General features: G+C 44.3%; 1 protein-coding gene across 1 annotated transcript in view; it reads left to right on the forward strand.

Moving 5' to 3' along the window:
- The window catches only part of ENOX1 (ecto-NOX disulfide-thiol exchanger 1), a gene marked incomplete at its 3' end in the record, with an annotated part of 213887 nt that overhangs the window by 49623 nt on the left and 143896 nt on the right, over window positions 1–20368 (forward strand). Inside the window, exons 3-5 of the mRNA XM_082859621.1 lie at window positions 9713–9883; window positions 11309–11515; window positions 15177–15410. Of these exons, the coding sequence (XP_082715747.1) occupies window positions 9713–9883; window positions 11309–11515; window positions 15177–15410 (612 nt within the window). The remainder of the gene's footprint in view (window positions 1–9712; window positions 9884–11308; window positions 11516–15176; window positions 15411–20368) is intronic.

Below are 20368 nucleotides of genomic sequence, written 5' to 3' on the forward strand. Positions count from 1 at the left end.
CGAGCTGATCTCCCTGTGCTATGTGGCTGCTTCCCACTAGCTATCTATTTTACATTTGGTAGTGCATATATGTCCATGCCACTCTCTCACTTCGTTCCAGCTTACTCTTTACCCTCCCCATGTCCTCAGTTTCAGTCTCTATGTCTGTGTCTTTATTCCTGTCCTGGCCCTAGGTTCTTCAGAATCTTTTTTTTTTTTTTTTTAGATTCCATATATATGTGTTAGCATACAGTATTTGTTTTTCTCTTTCTGACTTACTTCACTCTGTATGACAGACTCTAGGTCCATCCACCTCACTACAAATAACTCAATTTCGTTTCTTTTTATGGCTGAGTAATATTCCATTGTATATATGTGCCACATCTTCTTTTTCCATTCATCTGTCGAGGGACACTTAGGTTGCTTCCATGTCCTGGCGCCTGTAAATAGAGCTGCAATGAACACTGTGGTACTTGTCTCTTTTTGAATTATGGTTTTCTCAGTGTATGTGCCCAGTAGTGAGATTGCTGGGTCGTATGGTACTTTTATTTTTAGTTTTTTAAGGAACCTCCATACTGTTCTCCATAGTGGCTGTATCAATTTACATTCCCACCAATAGTGCAAGAGGGTTCCCTTTTCTGCACACCCTCTCCAGCATCTCTTGTTTGTAGATTTTCTGATGATGCCCATTCTAACTGGTGTGAGGTGATACCTCATTGTAGTTTTGATTTGCATTTCTCTAATAATTGGTGATGCTGAGCAGCTTTTCATGTGCTTCTTGGCCATCTGTATGTCTGCTTTGGAGAAATGTCTATTTAGGTCTTCTGCCCATTTTTGGAGTGGGCTGTGTGTTTTTTTAATATTGAGCTGCATGAGCTGTTTATATATTTTGGGGATTAATCCTTTGTCCATTGATTCGTTTGCAAATATTTTTTCCCATTCTGAGGGTTGTCTTTTCATCTTGTTTGTAGTTTCCTTCACTGTGCAAAACGTTTTAAGTTTCATTATGTCCCATTTGTTTATTGTTGTTTTTATTTCCATTTCTCTAGGAGGTAGATCAAAACAGATCTTGCTGTGATTTATGTCAAAGAGTGTTCTGCCTGTGTTTTCCTCTAAGAGTTTTCAGTGTCCAGGCTTACATTTAGGTCTCTAATCCATTGTGAGTTTATTTTTCTGTATGTGGTTAGGGAGTGTTCTAATTTCATTCTTTTACATGTAGCTGTCCAGTTTTCCCAGCACCACTTATTGAAGAGGCTGTCTTTTCCCCATTGTATATTCTTGCCTCCTTTATCAAAAATAAGGTGGCCATATTTGCGTGGGTTTATCTCTGGGCTTTCTATCCTGTTCCCTTTATCTATATTTCTGTTTTTGTGCCAGTACCATACTGTCTTGATTACTGCAGCTTTGTAGTATAGTCTGAAGTCCGGGAGCCTGATTCCTCCAGCTCCATTTCTCTTCCTAAAGACTGCTTTGGCTTTTTGGGGTCTTTTATGTTTCCATACAAATTGTGAAATTTTTTGTTCTAGTTCTGTGACAAATGCCAGTGGTAGTTTGATAGGAATTGCACTGAAACTGTAGATACCTTTGAGTAGTATAGTCATTTTCACAATGTTGATTCTTCCAATCCAAGAACCTGTTATAGCTCTCCATCTGTTTGTATCATCTATAATTTCTTTCATCAGTGTCGTATAGTTTTCTGCATAGAGGTCTTCTGTCTCCTTAGGTAGGTTTATTCCTAGGTATTTTATTCGTTTTGTTGCAGTGGTAAATGGGAGCGTTTCCTTAATTTCTATTTCAGATTTTTCATCATTAGTGTATAGGACTGCCAGAGATTTCTGTGCATTAATTTTGTATCCTGCTACTTTACCAAATTCATTGATTAGCTCTAGCAGTTTTCTGGTAGCTTCTTTAGGATTCTCTATGTATAGTATCATGTCATCTGCAAACAGTGACAGCTTTACTTCTTCTTTTCCAGTTTGGATTCTTTTCATTTCTTTTTCTTCTCTGATTGCTGTGGCTAAAACTTCCAAAACTCTGTTGAATAAAAGTGGTAAGAGTGGGCAACCTTGTCTTTTTCCTGATCTTAGAGGAAATGGTTTCAGTTTTTCACCATTGAGAACGATGGTGGCTGTGGGTTTGTCATATATGGCCTTTATTATGTTGAGGTAAGTTCCCTCTATGCCTACTTTCTGGAGGGTTTTTATCATAAATGGGTGTTGAATTTTCTCAAAAGCTTTTTCTGCATCTATTGAGATGATCATATGGTTTTTCTCCTTCAGTTTGTTAATATGGTGCATCACATTGATTGATTTGCTTACATTGAAGAATCCTTGCATTCCTGGGATAAACCCCACTTGATCATGGTGTATGATCCTTTTAATATGCCGTTGGATTCTGTTTGCTAGTATTTTGTGGAGGATTTTTGCATCTATGTTCATCAGTGATATTGGTTGGCCTGTAGTTTTCCTTCTTTGTGACATCTTTGGTTTTGGTATCAGGATGATGGTGGCCTCGTAGAAAGAGGTTGGGAGTGTTCCTCCCTCTGCTATATTTTGGAAGAGTTTGAGAAGGATAGGTGTTAGCTCTTCTCTGAATGTTTGTTTGTTGGAAGATTTTTAAGCAGAGTCTCAATTTCATTGCTTGTGGTTGGTCTGTTTATATTTTCTATTTCTTGCTGGTTCAGTCTCGGAAGGCTGTGCTTTTCTAAGAATTTGTTAATTTCTTCCAGGTTGTCCATTTTATTGGCATATAGTTGCTTGTAGTAATCTCTCACGATTCTTTGTATTTCTGCAGTGTCAGTTGTTACTTCTCCTTTTTCATTTCTAATTCTATTGATTTCAGTCTTCTCCCTTTTTTTCTTGATGAGTCTGGCTAATGGTTTATCAATTTTGTTTATCTTCTCAAGGAACCAGCTTTTAGTTTTATTGATCTTTGCTACTGTTTTCTTCATTTCTTTTTCATTTATTTCTGATCTGATCTTTATGTGCTTTCCTTCTGCTAATTTTGGGGTTTTTTTATTCCTCTAATTCCTTTAGGTTTAAGGTTAGGTTGTTTATTTGAGATGTTTCTTCTTTCTTGAGGTAGGATTGTATTGCTGTAAACTTCCCTCTTAGAACTGCTCTTCCTGCATCCTATAGGTTTTCGGTCGTCGTATTTTCATTCTCATTTGTGTCTACGTAGTTTTTGGTTTCCTCTTTGATTTCTTCAGTGATCTCTTGGTTATTTGGTAGTGTATTGTTTAGCCTCCATGTGTTTGTATTTTTTACAGATGTTTTCCTGTAATTGATATCTAGTCTCATAGCGTTGTGGTCGGAAAAGATACTTGATATGATTTGTTTTCTTAAATTTTTAAATTTACCAAGGCTTGATTTGTGACCCAAGATATGATCTATCCTGGAGAATGTTCCATGAGCACTTGAGAAGAAAGTGTATTCTCTTGTTTTTGGATGGAATGTCCTATAAATATCAGTTAAGTCCATCTTGTTTAATGTATCATTTAAAGCTTGTGTTTCCTTATTTGTTTTCATTTTGGATGATCTGTCCATTGGTGAAAGTGGGGTGTTAAAAGTCCCCTACTATGATTGTGTTACTGATGATTTCCCCTTTTATGGCTGTTAGTATTTGCCTTATGTATTGAGGTGCTCCTATGTTGGGTGCATAAATATTTACAATTGCTATATCTTCTTCTTGGATTGATCCCTTGATCATTATGTAGTGTCCTTCTTTGTCTCTTGTAATAGTCTTTATTTTAAAGTCTATTTTGTGTGATATGAGAATTGCTACTCCAGGTTTTTTTTCATTTCCATTTGCATGGAATGTCTTTTTCCATCCCTTCACTTTCAGTCTGTATGTGTCCCTGGGTCTGAAGTAGGTCTCTTCTAGACAACATATATACGGGTCTTGTTTTTGTATCCATTCAGCCAGTCTGTGTCTTTTGGTTGAGCATTTAATCCATTTACCTTTAAGGTAGTTACAATATGTATGTTCTGTTACCATTTTATTAATTGTTTTGGGTTTGTTTCTTGTGTTTCTTGCCTAGAGAAGTTTCTTTAGCATTTTTAAAGCTGGTTTGGTGGTGCTGAATTCTCTTAGCTTTTGCTCGTCTGTAAAGGTTTTAATTTCTCTGTCAAATCTGAACGAGATCCGTGCTGGGTAGAGTAATCTTGGTTGTAGGTTTTTCCCTTTCATTACTTTAAATATGTCCTGCCAGTCCCTTCTGGCTTGCAGAGTTTCTGCTGAAAGATGAGCTGTAAACCTTGTGGGGATTCCCTTGTGTGTTATTTGTTGTTTTTCCCTTGCTGCTTTTAATATTTTTTCTTTGTGTTTAATTTTTGATAGTTTGGTTACTATTTGTCTTGATGTGTTTCTCCTTGGATTTATCCTGTATGGGACTGTCTGTGCTTCCTGGAGTTGACTGACTATTTCCTTTCCCATATTAGGGAAGTTTTCAACCATACTCTCTTCAAATATTCTCAGTCCCTTTTTTTTTTTCTCTTCTTCTTCTGGGACCCCTGTAATTCATACGTTGGTGCGTTTAATGTCCCATAGGTCTCTGAAACTCCTCAGTTCTCTTCATTCTTTTTTCTTTATTCTACTCTGCAGTAGTTATTTCCACTCTTTTATCTTCCAGGTCACTTATCCATTCTTCTGCCTCAGTTATTCTACTATTGAATTCCTTCTAGAGAATTTTTAATTTCATTTATTGTGTTGTTCATCATTGTTTGTTTGCTCTTTAGTTCTTCTAGGTCCTTGTTAAACTTTTCTTGTATTTTCTCCATTCTATTTCCAAGATTTTGGATCATCTTTACTATCATGACTTTGAATTCTTTTTCAGGTGGACTGCCTATTTCCTCTTCATTTGTTTGGTTTGGTGGGTTTTTACCTTGCTCCTTCATCTGCTGTGTGTTTCTCTGTCTTCTCATTTTGCTTCTCTTACTGTGTTTGGGGGGGGGTCTCCTTTGCGCAGTCTGCAGGTTTGTAGTTCCTGTTGTTTTTGGTGTCTGCCCCCAGTGGCTAAGGTTGGTTCAGTGCATTGTGGGGGTTTCCTGGTGGAGCGGACTGGTGCCTGTGTTCTGGTGGATGAGGCTGGATCTTGTCTTTCTGGTGGGCAGGACTGCATCCGGTGGTGTGTTTTGGGGTGTCTGTGACCTTATTATGATTTTAGGCAGCCTCTCTGCTAATGGGTGGGGTTGTGTTCCTGTCTTGCTAGTTGTTTGGCATAGGGTGTCCAGCACTGGAGCTTGCTGGTTGTTCAGTGGAGCTGGGTCTTAGCATTGAGTTGGAGATCTCTGGGAGAGCTTTCACTGTTTGATATTACGTGGAGCCGGGAGGTCTCTGGTGGACCAATGTCCTGAACTCGGCTCTCCCACCTCAGAGACACGGGCCTGACACCCAGCCAGGGCACCAAAGATCCTGTCAGCCACATGGCTGAGAAGAAAAGGGAGAAAGAAAGAAGGAAAAAAATAAAATAAAGTTATTAAAATAAAAAATTTAAAAACAATTATTAAAAATAAAGGAAAATTAAAAAGTAATAAAAAGAAGAAAAAAAGAAGAGAGCAACCAAACCAAAAAACAAATCCACCAATGAGAACAAGCGCTAAAAACTATACTGAAAAAAAATCAGACAGAACCCTAGGACAAATGGTAAAAGCAAAGCTATACAGACAAAATCACACAAAGCCCACCCCCTCAATTTGGGATGGTTCGTTGTCTATTCATGTATTCCACAGATGCAGGTACATCCAGTTGATTGTGGAGCTTTAATCCGCTGCTTCTGAGGCTGCTGGGAGAGATTTCCCTTTCTCTTCTTTGTTCTCACAGCTCCCAGGGGCTCAGCTTTGGATTTGGCCCCGCCTCTGCGTGTCGGTCGCCAGAGGGCGTCTGTTCTTCGCTCAGACAGGACGAGGTTAAAGGAGCCGCTGATTCGGGGGCTCTGGCTCACTCAGGCCGGGGGGGGAGGGAGGGGCACGGAGTGTGGGGCGGGCCTGCGGCAGCAGAGGCCAGCGTATCATTGCACCAGCCTGAGGCACGCCGTGCGTTCTCCCGGGAAAGTTGTCCCTGGATCACACAGGATCCCAGGAGGGGAGGTGTGGACGGTGACCTGTGCTCGCACACAGGCCTCTTGGTGGCGGCAGCAGCAGCCTTAGCGTCTCATGCCCGTCTCTGGTGTCGGTGCTGATAGACGCGGCTCGCGCCTGTCTCTGGAGCTCGTTTAGGTGGTGCTCTGGATTCCCTCTCCTCGCGCACCCCGAAGCAATGGTCTCTTGCCTCTTTGGCAGGTCCAGACTTTTCCCCGAACTCCTTCCCGGCTAGCTGTGGCGCACTAACCCCCTTCAGGCTGTGTTCAGGCCACCAACCCCAGTCCTCTCCCTGCGCTCTGACCGAAGCCCTCAGCTCCCAGCCCCGGCGGTTGAGCAGACAAGCCTCTCGGGCTGGTGAGTGCCGGTCGGCACTGATCCTCTGTGCGGGAATCTCTGCGCTTTGCCCCCCGCACCCCTGTTGCCGTGCTCTCATCTGCGGCTCCGAAGCTTTAGCCCTCCGCCACCCGCAGTCTCCGCCCGCGAAGGGGCTTCCTAGTGTGTGGAAACCTTTCCTCCTTCACAGCTCCCTCCCACTGGTGCAGGTCCCATCCCTATCCTTTTGTCTCTGTTTAGTCTTTTTTCTTTTGCCCTACCCAGGTATGTGGGGGAGTTTCTTGCCTTTTGGGAGGTCTGAGGTCTTCTGCCAGCATTCAGTAGGTGTTCTGTAGGAGCTGTTCCACATGTAGATGTGTTTCTGATGTATTTGTGGGGAGGACGGTGATCTCCACGTCTTACTCCTCCGCCATCTTGAAGGTCTTCGAAGGGTGCATTCTGCTGATCTTGGAGAGTCTCCTGGAGAGGCTGGGGGTGGCTGTGTCTCCTGCTGGGGACACAGACAGTAGCCTAGCGGCAGCCACACTCAAAAACTCCTACCCTGTGGAAGCCTGAAGACGCTGCTGGCAGGTGCCTGGTGAGATCCTCCTGTGCTCTTGGAGAAAACAATTTTCATCTGTTCATATATTGTTAAAAAGTGATGGGTTCATACTTTTTTTTTAAAGTCTAATCCTTCCCACTTCTTCCTCTCAAATACTGAATCTCAGATCCTTTGATGTTCAGCATAATTTAAGTGTTAATTCCTTGCTAAGCTCTTTTCAAGCTACTACACTCACCATGCAGATTTCATTCAACCCCACAGTCTCTTTGTATTAATGTCTCAGAAAAAGCAAAGTAACTCTTGCTCTGTATTCAAATATTTTGCTCAAGAGTAGTATCTTTTGTCTGCATTCCTGAAGATGTGTTTATTTATTTGGCCTTCAAAAAGAAAACACAAGTCTGCTACAACTAAAAGAGAATGCAAGAACTGGGCCGCTCGTCTCATTTTGGGAAACATCTGGTTATTGTAATTCACGGAGCTCTCCTGCGGTCCTGAGTGGTTTCAGCCTTAAATCACCCTGTGTTGGCAAACAATAGTAAGGGCCCGGCCAGGAAAGGAACAGACCAATCTCATGTACGGAATGAGATTAAATAAAGGCATCAGCAAGCCAGTATTCCCATTACCAATATTTCTATTTCTAATATATCCTCCTGAGAAGCCAATGTGTTATTTCAGTGATGATGACATTGGAAGCCATTCTGCTGTTCTGGGGCTCCCCTTTAGAACTGGCATTGGGATCAGAAGGCTACATCTTGGTTTGTTTTAAAGAGTAGAGTCCATTTGTGGTAGTGGCATGTTATTAGGTCAATGATCTAGTTGGGTCATTCTAGGTGGAAACTTCGAAGTGGTTACAAGAGATGTTTTTATATCCGGAGCCAGAGACCTGGACCCTAGTTCTGACTCTGCCATTTGTTTGCTTTGTGATGATGGAAATTTTACTTTACTGCTTTAAGCCTCGATGACTTCAGCTGTGAAATGGGAATAACACCTGTGAAACTTGATGAAGATTTCAAACGAATAACCCAAGTGTGAGTCCTGCCTCTGTCACTTCCAAACTTTTATGTCATTTGTACTTCACTTGGTTCTGAACGATTATCAGTGAAGAATCCTGGAGTCCTCGGAGGCTAGTGCTCCAGGAGATTGTCCACTCAAAAGCCCCGTGTGAGAGACGAAGAACCTGAGAACTATAATCATAGAAGTACCTCGGATGTCAGGGCGACTGCTTTGAACGAGAACGCTTATTTGACATTTACACTGAGGGTTTCTTAAAAAAGGCCCAAACTAAGAAACAAACCCAAAACCCCACCTCATTTTCCTGAAGTAAGGCTGGTATGCAGTCAAATTAAATGGATTTCCTCATAAATGGGACCGCAGTCCTCTGAGCTTATAAATCAGGATCGCCCTGCTTATTCTGTTCAGTCCAGAAGAGGAATGGAAATACCCGAAGCAGCTGGAGGAAAGCTATAATAAACTTCTTCCTAGAAAGGAAAAGTCCATGCTGGTCCTCCGTATCCCCTGGAAAGTCTTGGTAAACAAAGTCTATAGTTGTCACTTCACCTGCCTCTGGGCTTATCTGACCTTTCAGCACAGGTAAGCAAAGGGTGAGGCCATGCAGGGGCCTAAGGCACGGGCTGGCTGGACGTGAGAACCACAAAGGACAGGGGGTGGAAGGGAAGAATGGGAATGGTCTAGAATGATGGGGAGAAAAGGAGAACAAGAGAAAGACATTTCATCCCTGAGAACTATAGTGGAGGGTCACCACGGCTACTGCTGGCGGGCGTCTGTGCTTCTGTCTGTCTACCTCCGAACAGTATCACACCACCAATGAGAGTATGTTACCTGAAAACAGAAGAATTCTCAGGAGAGGGATCCCCTTGCAGCTACTCTAGAAACTCAATACATCTTAACAGTCCCTACTCTTAGAAAGGTCTTACTAATTAAAAACAAATTAAAAAATCCCTGCATATCACTTTTGAAATGACTTGCTTTATTATCCCACTAAAAAAAAAAAAAAATTCAGTGTTTATATTGGAAAACCCACCCTTTTTGTGCCCTTCCATTTTTTATGCAGGGCGTAAATTTGTATTTTTTATACAACAAATAAAGATTTCAGAAGGGTGGTCAGTTAGTTGCTGATTGAATTATAGGAAGAACGTGTGATTATCCAATAGCACTCAGAAATGTATACAGCTAACATTATGCCCGCATGTATCTAACCCAGCCTTAGTAATTATAATCAGTCTTTGTTTTTTGTTTCCTGAGGGGAATAGGTTAGGTTGGACCTGAATGCATCATTATAAAGTAGGCACATATAAACTGAACTGAACTTAAATCGAGGTCACTTGGGTAAGAAGGCTCTTTTGATAAAACGGGGTTGACAGTTGTATTCACTGGGCACTTCAGTGTTAAATGATATTCTTCCCACATCCTGGGTCATAAGGCAGTCACATCTACATCAAAGTTAAGAAACAGAAAATCACGTTCACAGTAACAGCAAAGCTTCATGGTGTGTGGCTTTACCCTTGAATATGCTGTGTTCTGTTCTGCCATGTTAATATTTTAAATAATATAACTTCCTTTCCATGTAGCATTACGTTCATCTTTTATTTTCTCTTTACCTTTCTGAAATAGCTTTCTATATTGCTATATTTATGCCAGGAGAAATTTCTAAAACATAGGAAGCATAAAGTCAAATCATCTTTTTAGGAAAACAGCAAAAGTAACAATAAAAACCAGTTTAAGATCCTCCAGCCAAAATGATATCTTGTGTACTTTACAGACTCAATCTGTGTACCAGGCTTTGATCCAGGCCTCAACATGATGACTGGGATCACCCCTATTAACCCAATGATACCAGGCCTGGGGCTGGTACCACCCCCGCCAACAGAAGTGGCTGTCGTCAAAGAAATAATCCACTGCAAAAGCTGTACTCTTTTCCCCCAAAACCCAAGTAAGTGATATCTGTGAGAAGTATTTGATCATCGATTTAAGTTTCTTTCTTTTTTAATATAGTATTGCATTCATTTTCAGATGTGACTCCAAGTTCTCCCACCTAGGTACACAGAGTGGGGATCATTCTACAGAAGCCCTTCGTCTCTAGATTAAAACAAATATGTGGGTCCCTGTGTCTATCCAGGAGCTGAATTGACACCACGAAGGGAGCATGAGTGATTGGGGTGAACAGCCAGATTAAGGACCTTTTTGCACGCAACAAAGTCTAGCATTTGCTGCAGATTGGAGTGTGAAATATGTGAACACTTCCATCCATCTTCACAAATGTGAGAGAGAAACTCTGAAATGCGTTTTGCTAGATGGAAAACGGAATTAATTTGGCAGTTAGCAGTTGGGTGGTGGAGGGGAGCGGGGAGCCTGCATCTCAGAGCTCCTGGACCAGATTGCATTCGCTTGAAGGAAACATACATTTGATGAAATAAATAGGCCAGTTTGTTGTTTTTTTTTTTTTTTTAACTTAGTCTCTGATACTAAATTCATGGGTTTCAATAGCTGGGATTTTTTTTTATTCATATGAAATCAGTGTTGCCTTTTTAAAGTGGACTTTTCAGAAGATTGCTTTTTATCTTTTTATGCAGGCTCCCTCAGATTTAGTAGTTTGCTCATTTAAATGTGAATAATAAAAAAAAAAAGGAGGGGGTGGTTTCAGGCCTTGTGTTTCGCAGCCAAGTAAGTACCGCGCCTGCTTTCAGGCTCTGCTCCCTGTTCTGCCTTACTGCTCCATTATCCTGCAACCAGACAAGGCAGAGAACAACCATCGGGTTTTTTTTTTTGCTGTACGCGGGCCTCTCACTGTTGTGGCCTCTCCCATTGCGGAGCACAGGCTCCGGACGCGCAGGCTCAGCGGCCATGGCTCACGGGCCCAGCCGCTCCGCGGCATGTGGGATCTTCCCGGACCGGGGCACGAACCCGTGTCCCCCGCATCGGCAGGCGGACTCTCAACCACTGCGCCACCAGGGAAGCCCAACCCTCGGTTTTTCGTCATGTTTTCATTTCATCATGCTCTGTACTTCATGAAGGTTTTGGGTTTTTTTGTCCGATTTTCCGGGCCTCTGTATTATGAAGGAGAAATGAAATGATGGTAACATTTGCTTGATCTCTGTTCGCGGACAGGCATAGCCACTCTGTGTAGAAATGAACACAGAAAGTAGAGAAAGGTGGGGAGGAGGAGGGGACAGGCACTGAAAGCCAGGACAGCCTGCCATCTGTGTAGATCACTCTAGAAATCCATCATTACTCAGAATGGAGAAAGGTAGTCTGCGAGTTTGACTTTCACCAGGTGAACCCGAAAACAAACAAACAAACAAAGAAAACAGCAACTATAACTAAAAGGCAAAACCCTCTGTTTTTTTGTGATTCTCAGATCTTCCACCTCCCTCCACAAGAGAACGACCTCCTGGGTGTAAGACCGTGTTTGTCGGGGGATTACCAGAAAACGCCACTGAGGAAATCATCCAAGAAGTCTTCGAGCAGTGCGGTGACATCACAGCGATTCGGAAAAGCAAGAAGAATTTTTGTCACATTCGCTTTGCCGAGGAGTTCATGGTTGATAAAGCCATTTACCTTTCTGGTACTTCGCATCACATAAGGGGGTTTTCTCGGCGCTTTGGGATGTTTTGTTACGTTAATATGAGCGTATTCCCTTTTGCCTTAATGCATAATAAAAGTCCTCACAGTTTGGGGCTGGAGAAGGAGGAATTCTGCCCTTAGGCTGCCAGAAGCTCCCTGTTAAGTCTGTGAACGCACGTACGTCCCTGCTGCAGACATGGTGTCCCACCATCCAGGCTTTAGGAATTCCATCGAGTTTCTAATCAATGTTCTCAAGTGCTTCTTAGATGCGAAGCAATATTATGAATACTGAGGACCATTATTATTATTGGATGTAATTCTCTGGGGGAATAAAGTCCTCTCTCAGCATAATTTCAGTTTTTCAGAAGTGGTTCACTTTCTAGACACCGGGGCACCAGATCAAGATGAGTGCCTTGCAGACAGTGGTCCCCAGGCCTGAGGAGGAGGCCCAGGAAACCGCCCCGTTGCTAGTGCATTTAGCCTGGCTAAGCCCGCCCCACCATCCCTGCTTCTCTGGTGCCATTTATCAGGGACATTTTCACAGAGGTTGAAATTAAGCCTCCTGCTGCCTTCCACCCTATGGGTGTTGGAGCAAATGTATGGAGCCTGTCAGCACGGCCTTTGCCAAATCTAAGCATCGCAGAGCTGGTATTGAAATGTGGCTTTGGAAGGATGTCTTTTTAGATTTAACTCACTGCCATTCCCTCTCTGTCTCCATCTGCATATTTCAGTCTGTCACTCTGCACATCACTTCCCTCTTCCACAGGCAAAGCTAGTGGGGAAAAGTGGGAAAAGAAGAGGGGAGAAAAAATCTGAACGTTACTCCCAGGTTTACCTAACTCTGCAGTCAGCCCCGATGACCATAAAATTGTCTTGCAAACCCCAGAAGCCCTGCGGTTATTCCAACACTGAAGAGACTTTCCTGAGCTAGATAGTGACCTAGAGAACTTTAAAACCCTTATTCCAATAAACCCTGACAGTGGAAAAGAAAGCCTGAAAGTATTCCAGAATGGAGGGGGACGATAAAAACATCAAATAAAAATACAACACTCAGATCTCTCACAAAGTCTTGAGCGACAGCATCAGAGTAATCTATTAGACAACTGGGGATTCTATTGAGTGTGTGGCACTGGCTTTCACATGTCTCGGGCAAGATAACCTCTCTCTGAGCCTCTCTTTTCTCTTCTGCAAAATCGAGATAGTAATAGTGCTACCTCATCGGATTGTTATGCGGAATGAATCAAAATAAGGGATATTAAGTGCCTAGCAGGGCACGTGCAACATGGGAACCATTCAGTAAGTGGTTGTTTTTAACACAGATATCCTGATGATGATAGAGAAGGAATCCTGCCCTGGGAATTTGGGTTCTAATCACAGCTCCACCAATACAACTATGACTTTACCCCCACCTGATTAAATGAAAGGGCTACAGTAAATCAAAGGTGTTTTTCAACACTGACATAACATAATGTTTAGACCCAATCAGAAAACTCATCGTACATTGCCAAAAGATGAACAGTTCCAAATTTAGGCACATGAAAGTTTCAGATTTATGCCTTGATGCTGTATTTTTTTCAAGCTCTGACCCGGGCCCCTGCCTGACTACCCCTTGGCATCCCACAGCAAAGGCCTCACCTCCAGCCGACCTGCCTGAGTACACAGGGGTCTCCCAGCTCTGCCTGGGCTGCCCTGGCAAGGTTGCAGCATGGACCTGGGAAGATCTGAAAGCCTGACTGGGAAGGGCAGGAAGGAAGGCAGGCTGCCGCTCTTACGTAAGAGCTCCCGCAAGCCCTCGCCCAGCTGGATGGCCTAATTTTAGGACCACAATCACATTTGAGGGCCAAGCTAATTTTAGACTCAGCCTCATCACGGGCTCTTTTAAGGCCTTAATGATGGTGTTGTGATGAAAGAGAGGGTGATTTTGGGAACCAGAAATGTCTGAAAAGTGATGTTCTGGACATGACCAGGGGAAAGTTGCTTGGCCAGTTGGGACAGCTGGCCAGTCTTAGGCCATTCTGCCTACTCAGCTGTTACGTATATATCACCACGGCCTGCTGATTTGTTAAATTTCCACAGCCCACAACCAAAATATACTCTGCTTTAGCATTGATTCTGCTCCTCTGTGATCAGATGTTTGCTTTTTTTTTTTTCTTTTTGCTTGTGAACACTTCTTTCAAAATTTATTTTCTAACATCTTTATTGGGGTATAATTGCTTTACGATGGTGTGCTAGTTTCTGCTGTATCGCAAAGTGAATCAGCTATACGTGTGCCTACATCCCCAAATCCCCTCCCTCTTGAGATGTTTGCGTTTTTGATAGGTATTGTTATGTCTTCCCAGTTTTAGAGAGACAATACCTTTTAAACCTGGGAGCGAGAAGGTCATAACAGGAGTCAGACTTGAGATCTGTTTCACATTTGTAACTTTTCAAAGGTGTGAAGTACCCTACTGGGGAGAAGCCAGCCTTTCCTGGGATTTTTCAGCTGAGTTTCAACCCCAAATGCTAAAATAATCCATTGAAATCTACCACAAGGTCCCGAGCATCAGTGCAGTGCAGCCTAGCATTTCACAGTGGTGTCTCATTTGCAAAGTCCCTGCACAGCAAAAGTGCTTATTTTGCTCTCTCTTCTGGCAGCCCCTGACAGCAGGGATCCTGCTGGGACCTGAATTTATGTTTTTAAAAATCTGAGTACCCCAAACTGAAGAGCCACCTCAAAGCCAAACCTCCTTCCCTTGAAGTTAGTCTGGCGGCCTGGTTTCAGTTCTGTTTGTGTTGATTTCTCAGATCAAGTTCCTGCTTATAATCTTTATAAGTTGTGTAGCTCACAGTAAATCCCCCAAAGACTTCCAGGCCCATTTTTTTGGTCTAGCTCTGGGCTCTCACACGGGCTCCTGTGGCCTTCAAAGATTGCATGGACAATTTGCGCAGTGCTGCGTGCCAGATGAGGTGCTGGAGGGGCCGTAAGGAAGGCCGCGGTGAGGCCTCTTGATTGAAGGTAAAATATTCTCCTGTGTGCCCCAGAGGATAAGTGGAAATAAAACAGTATTGCAAAATTGCCTTGGTAATTGTGGCTTTTGCAGCTGCCGAGAGAGAATGGAGGAAGCAGCGTTTTCTAGGAGAATGAAGCAATAGCCTGTGAGTGAGGTGTCACGGAATTTACTTTGTAGATCTTTTTAAATATCATAGATAATATTTATGAACTCGCACTCCACCTCTTTCTGACAAATAAATGTAAGAGGGCTTATTGCAACAGAGTTACAGTAAATTGAAAATATAAAATTGAGGCCATAAAAAGCGGAGGGGGGAAAAGCTACATGCCCAATATTTTTCTGATCTTCCTGGAAGCCAGAAGGAATAAGGAGTTAGGATAAGTGCCCTGGTTCTTGAGATCATCCTCTTGGCAACTTTGGCTTGAAGACCCCTCCCACTGTAGCGTTTATCCCCGAATCTGTAATAGGCGTACCTTGGGCCGCGCTTCCGCTTCCGGTTGGCCTCGGAGGGTAACAGCTTCCCACCTCCTATGGGAAGGATGTCTTTTGTAAGGGAGGAAGAAATCAGTGAGAGCTCCCCTGGCGCGCCTTGAGGGCCTGGCCCCGACTGTGACAGTCGTGCGTGACAGTGTTGTGACAGTGTGATGTGACCCGCCTTCCCACTGCTTTCAGGTTACCGGATGCGCTTAGGGTCTAGCACGGACAAAAAGGACTCAGGCCGGCTGCACGTGGACTTCGCCCAGGCCCGGGATGACTTCTACGAGTGGGAGTGCAAGCAGAGGATGCGCGCCCGCGAGGAGCGGCACCGGCGCAAGCTGGAGGAGGACCGGCTGCGGCCGCCCTCGCCGCCGCCCATCATGCACTACTCAGAGCACGAGGCCGCGCTCTTGGCCGAGAAGCTGAAAGGTAGGAGCTGCGCGCGTTTGCTTCCTCCGCCGCCCTGCCGGCCATGGCCCGCCGCCAGGGAAACAGCGTTATCCCCAGGCGCCGGGCCCAGGTGTTTCTCCTGTCCCTTCGCGTGCTGAGTTCATGGGACCGGGGTCCCCCGGGCTTCCTCCTGCTGCCTGGACAGAGCCGTGCCCCTGCCCAGCCCTCTCCCCTGCCTCCTCCCTGAATGTGTGTGTATATATCAACCAAACTCAAGCAGAGGAGGGCAGAAGAGCCCTCCGCACTAGCCCCGTAGCAGGCCACCATCTGACTTCCTACCCCTGTTGAATGAACCAGTGCCTCCTCCTGCAGGCGGGCAGGTCCCGGGGCTCCTCCAGGTCTGTAGTTTGCACCTCTGCTGGCCTCTTAACAAAGCCCCCCCCCCCGCCACACACACACACACACACACACACAAGGCTTGTCTGCAACCGTGCTGGGGCCCGTGCAGAACAGAAGAGAAATGTAGAATAGGCTCCCTGTCTTTAGAGATGGAGGGGAAGGGACCCTCCTAACGTCTATGGAAGAATTAGAACTAGAAGTGGGCACGTGTCATTTCTTTGACTGTTTTCTGGGCTCCTCTCCCGGGTTTGAGGCCCTGGGGGATAAAGACAGAGAGACAGAGGCTTTAGTACCTGCCACAGTGAACTACAGATGACTGGGGAGAGGCCAGATTTGGAAGTTAGGATGACATGTGTGTCAGTTCTGATCCATTATTGAGCAGAGTTGTTTGACTCCAGCAACATGGGTGCACTTACAGGCAAGTGATGGTCACACCCTCCTCAGTCTGTTGGGCGTGTCAGGTTTCGATGAAAAAACAGGTCATGGTCGCTGGCCACGATGAACTGTAATACAAAGCCAATGACGTGATTGTCAACCAACATATGAGCAACATGCTTTGGGAACTCACGGACAAGTGTGAGTGGTGTTGATGACAGTGTCAAGAAAGTCTTCACAGAGGAGGCAGAACTCGAACCTTGCAGGATAAACAAGATTTGTCTCCCCAGGAGAAGAAAGGGCCTAAAGACATTCTTGTCAGAGGCTGGAGCTCAAAGAGTAAAGACAGAAGGAGGCAGAGGGGAATTGGGCACAGGCGGAGAAAGGCAAGTCGCCTCCTCGGGGGAACAGAGCGGAGGTGAAGCTGGGAAAGCAGCCTGAGGCCAGATGGTGAAGGCCCGAGGGCTGCCACCGGATTTGGGTTTTATTCCATAAACAATGGAGAAGTCTTTAGGAGAGGAGAGATGCGATTGATCCTTGGAGTGTTTTAGAGCATAGCTGGCAGTGTTTAAAGTGGATTGGATGTTTTCACTAAAGGAAATATGAAAAGCTGCCTGAAACCTATTTTAGGAAGATAGGAAGTTGACATTCTGTTTCTTTAAAAAAGCATTTAAGGGCTTCCCTGGTGGCGCAGTGGTTGAGAGTCTGCCTGCTGGTGCAGGGGACACGGGTTCATGCCCTGGTCTGGGAAGATCCCACACGCCGCGGAGTGGCTGGGCCCGTGAGCCATGGCCACTGAGCCTGCGCATCCAGAGCCTGTGCTCCGCAACGGGAGAGGCCCGCGTACCGCACAAAAAAAAAAAAAAAAAAAAAAGGCATTTAAAAAAAAAAAAAAGACTTCTGCTTCTAGCCCCCATCCCCTGCTCCAGCCTTGGGAACCCCTAATCAGATGCAGTTGCCACTGAAACTGTTGACTTGGGAAAAAAAAAAAAAACACCTCACATTGTAAGAGCTGTGAGTTGAGTTTATTCAGTGTCTTATTGAGGACTCTAGCTCAGGGGACAGCCTCTCAGCTCTGAGGAAATTTTCCAAAGAGGTAACGGAGGAAGTCAGTATATATGTGATTTTGGTGAAGGGGGTGCCTGTACCCAAGCACACATCTTAGGAGAAGGATGCTGCTAGTCACAAGGAACAGATATCTTAGTTAATGGTTTTAGTACTTTTCTAAGTATGGGAAGATGCAAGAATTTGGGATCATAAAAGTTTCTTCTGAAAATATCTACCCATGTGGAAGCCTGTTCTTCCAGTTTCCCCAGAGCACAGAGTGCCGCATTCCTTTTCTCTGCCCTGAATTCCTTTCAGGGTGTGTTGAAGGTCAGCGACTGCAGTGGCTAATGACCTGATCCTTGTAGATCCTTCTTTAGTTGACGTAACCATAGAGCACCTCTTACTGATGCCCTTGGCATATGCTCTGCTGCTCCGAGAAGGCGTGTCTTACCATCATAGGCTGTGGCTGTCCCTTTAATAAAAAGCACGTAAAATGCACATGCAGACGTCCTCACTTTTCCATTCAGACTAGAATCCATAAGGAGTGGGTAGAATGAGAAAGAGCAACATTCTCAAGCAGGAATGTTGATTTTGGAACAAACAATTTTTTCTTTAATATCCAGTACATTGTGTAGTGTCACCTCACCTAATGAGCTACATCAGCTAAACTGTATTCGATCGTGTCCACACCTAGAAGAGACAAAAACTAGCACCTTGGCGCCATGACCCCGTGGAGGAGTTTCAGGAAAGTTTGGCATCTACGTTAGGTTCTTTTTAAGAAACCAGCACAGAAGTGTCTTTGCGTGTAAGAGTTCCACAGCATTGCCTTTCTTGTTAAAGGATAGCAGATTGGGAAGTCAGTTTGGTAAAGTCATTTGCAAACCGTGCCGTTTCAAAACTGTATATTTATATAGATGAGTATAATTTGAAGAATTTAGAAGCCGTACTTTTGCCAAGTACTGTGTGATCCCTTGAGGAGAGAACAGATTGGAAATTTTAATAGATGGCAGTTACAGTGAAATGAGCTAGATGGGGCGACATCTTAGGCAACAGTCAGGTAATATCAAGCAGGACAATTTCAACCCAAGCACAGAGTTTGGAGTATAAACAGCATTTAATTGCTTAGGAAATTGGCTGCCTCTGAGAGGAAATCCACTCCCTGCTCCTGATAACGCTGCAGAGCCAGATAGCAGGAGCCAGGGACACTGTTTCCCTGAAGATGATTTCCTTGATGTGGGGATGTAAAACACCATCAAGACCTCCGGTAAAAAAAAAGGCCGGATCAGAAAGGAAATGGAAATACAATCTGAAAATACCTAATTGGATTTGACTTTTTTTCCTCCCCTGAGAAATCTTGCTATCTCAGGTTTATTACAAGCATTTTCCCCCCCAGTTTACACCATACTCGTTTAGCCTTACAATTTTCTTGTGGAAAATCAGCTTTATCCAGCAAAATCTGTACTGGCCAAGTCTTTACTATAACCGACAAGGACCTCCATATCCTGCCCGGTGGTAAAACTATGCATACAGTAGATGCTCAGTAAATTAATTCCTGTCTCTCTTTCTTAGCTGTTTGGAGCTATGAGCGTGTTGCATTTCCGGCCAGCAGTGCTACCAGGCATGATGGGAAGTGTAGGGAAGTGCGGTGTGCCCTCGGCCATCATTCCACTCACTCCACAAGTATTGGCTGAGCTCTTTGCCGTATCCCTGACACTGTGATGCCAGGGAAGCAGCACACAAAGCCCCTGCCTCACAGAGTTTAGGTGTAGTTTAGGTTTCTTGAGTGACAGAGGCAATTACAAAGCTCTTCCCACTATTATGCGTGGGAAGTGCAGCGCGCTAGCCCGGGAGTGGTAGGCAACCCAGCCTGGCAGAGGTGGGGTGAGAGAGGGGTGACTTTCTGGGACCCGGTAGCCCCGATCCAGTGGTCCCTGGGTCTTCTGAAGTCAGAGGAGACACTGAGTTGTCATGGTGTAGCGTCTGAGGCACTGAGCACCCAGTGTCCATTATGGTTAATACAAATTCTAAAAAAGAAAATTAGCGGGCACCCTGCTGATTAAATAGACATTGTTCCGAGACAGTTCAACTTAGTGAAGACTGACTGGGAAGTAACTGCTCACAGATCCAAAGTTTGTAGCACGGCTTTGAGAAAGTGAGAAGCAGCTCAATACCACCATAATTACACTTTATTGGAAACAGTAGCACCAGGCAGATGAGATAATGAATTTCTCTTTGTCTAACACAGACCATCCACCCCTGGAGGAGCCCCGTGTTTGGACTGTGGAAGGGAGAGATTGATTAGACAGTGAGGAAAGATGATCTCCTGATTCACTGGGGATTTCTCCTGGCAAGAGCATTTAAAAGTTCTTGTGTACTTTTTCCCCCTTTGGAAAGCTTCACATAATCTTTCATTATATGATGAATGACGAGTTCCTCTCTGAATCAGGTGAAGTTTTGACAAAGCTTTGCAAGCATTGTCCTTGGGATTCCCTGATATGTCATCCAGGATACAGTCTTCCTGCGATCGGCATTTGTAATTTCTGAGGACTAGTCTCTGATGTGCATACAGAATGGCCCCCAATCAGCCTGCCAGAGGGAGAAACCGCGGAAGTGGTTGCCAGCATCTTGCTGAGATGGTTGTCAATATTTATGGTTCTGAGAAACTAAAAAAAATCAATAATGCTCTGAGCCAAGTCGAAGTTCCATTAGCTAGAAGCCAGGCTTCCTTCTCAGGGCAAAGGAAATATGAAGCACGGGAACCTGTTGGAGAATCACGTCCTTGGACGTTACTGACCTTCACAAGGCAAGATAGACCATTTCAACTAGAAACATTCTACCTGATCCAAAAGCAGGAATAATCAGTGCATGTTTATGTTGTCCCCACTGAATTTTCTCATTTTCACAGGTACAAAATTGTTGGAGAGATTGTGTGTGTGTGTGTGTGTGTGTGTGTGTGTGTGTGTATAAGTGAACTTGTAGGTATGTCGAGGGTAAAGGGGGAAGTATTAACATTTATGTAGCCTTTCACACTATCAGTGATTTGAAGGCTAGGTAAGGTACCACCCCTCTTGATGGTTAATTGAGCAGCCAGAGAATGGAGATTTGTTTAGGGATGTCTAAGTTTTAGGTACACATAGTGAAATTTGGGGAATGTTGTCATAGCAGTGCCGTCCTGG

The sequence above is a fragment of the Leucopleurus acutus genome, assembly GCF_964270905.1.
Source record: "Leucopleurus acutus genome assembly, chromosome: 18".
Taxonomy (NCBI): domain Eukaryota; kingdom Metazoa; phylum Chordata; class Mammalia; order Artiodactyla; family Delphinidae; genus Leucopleurus; species Leucopleurus acutus.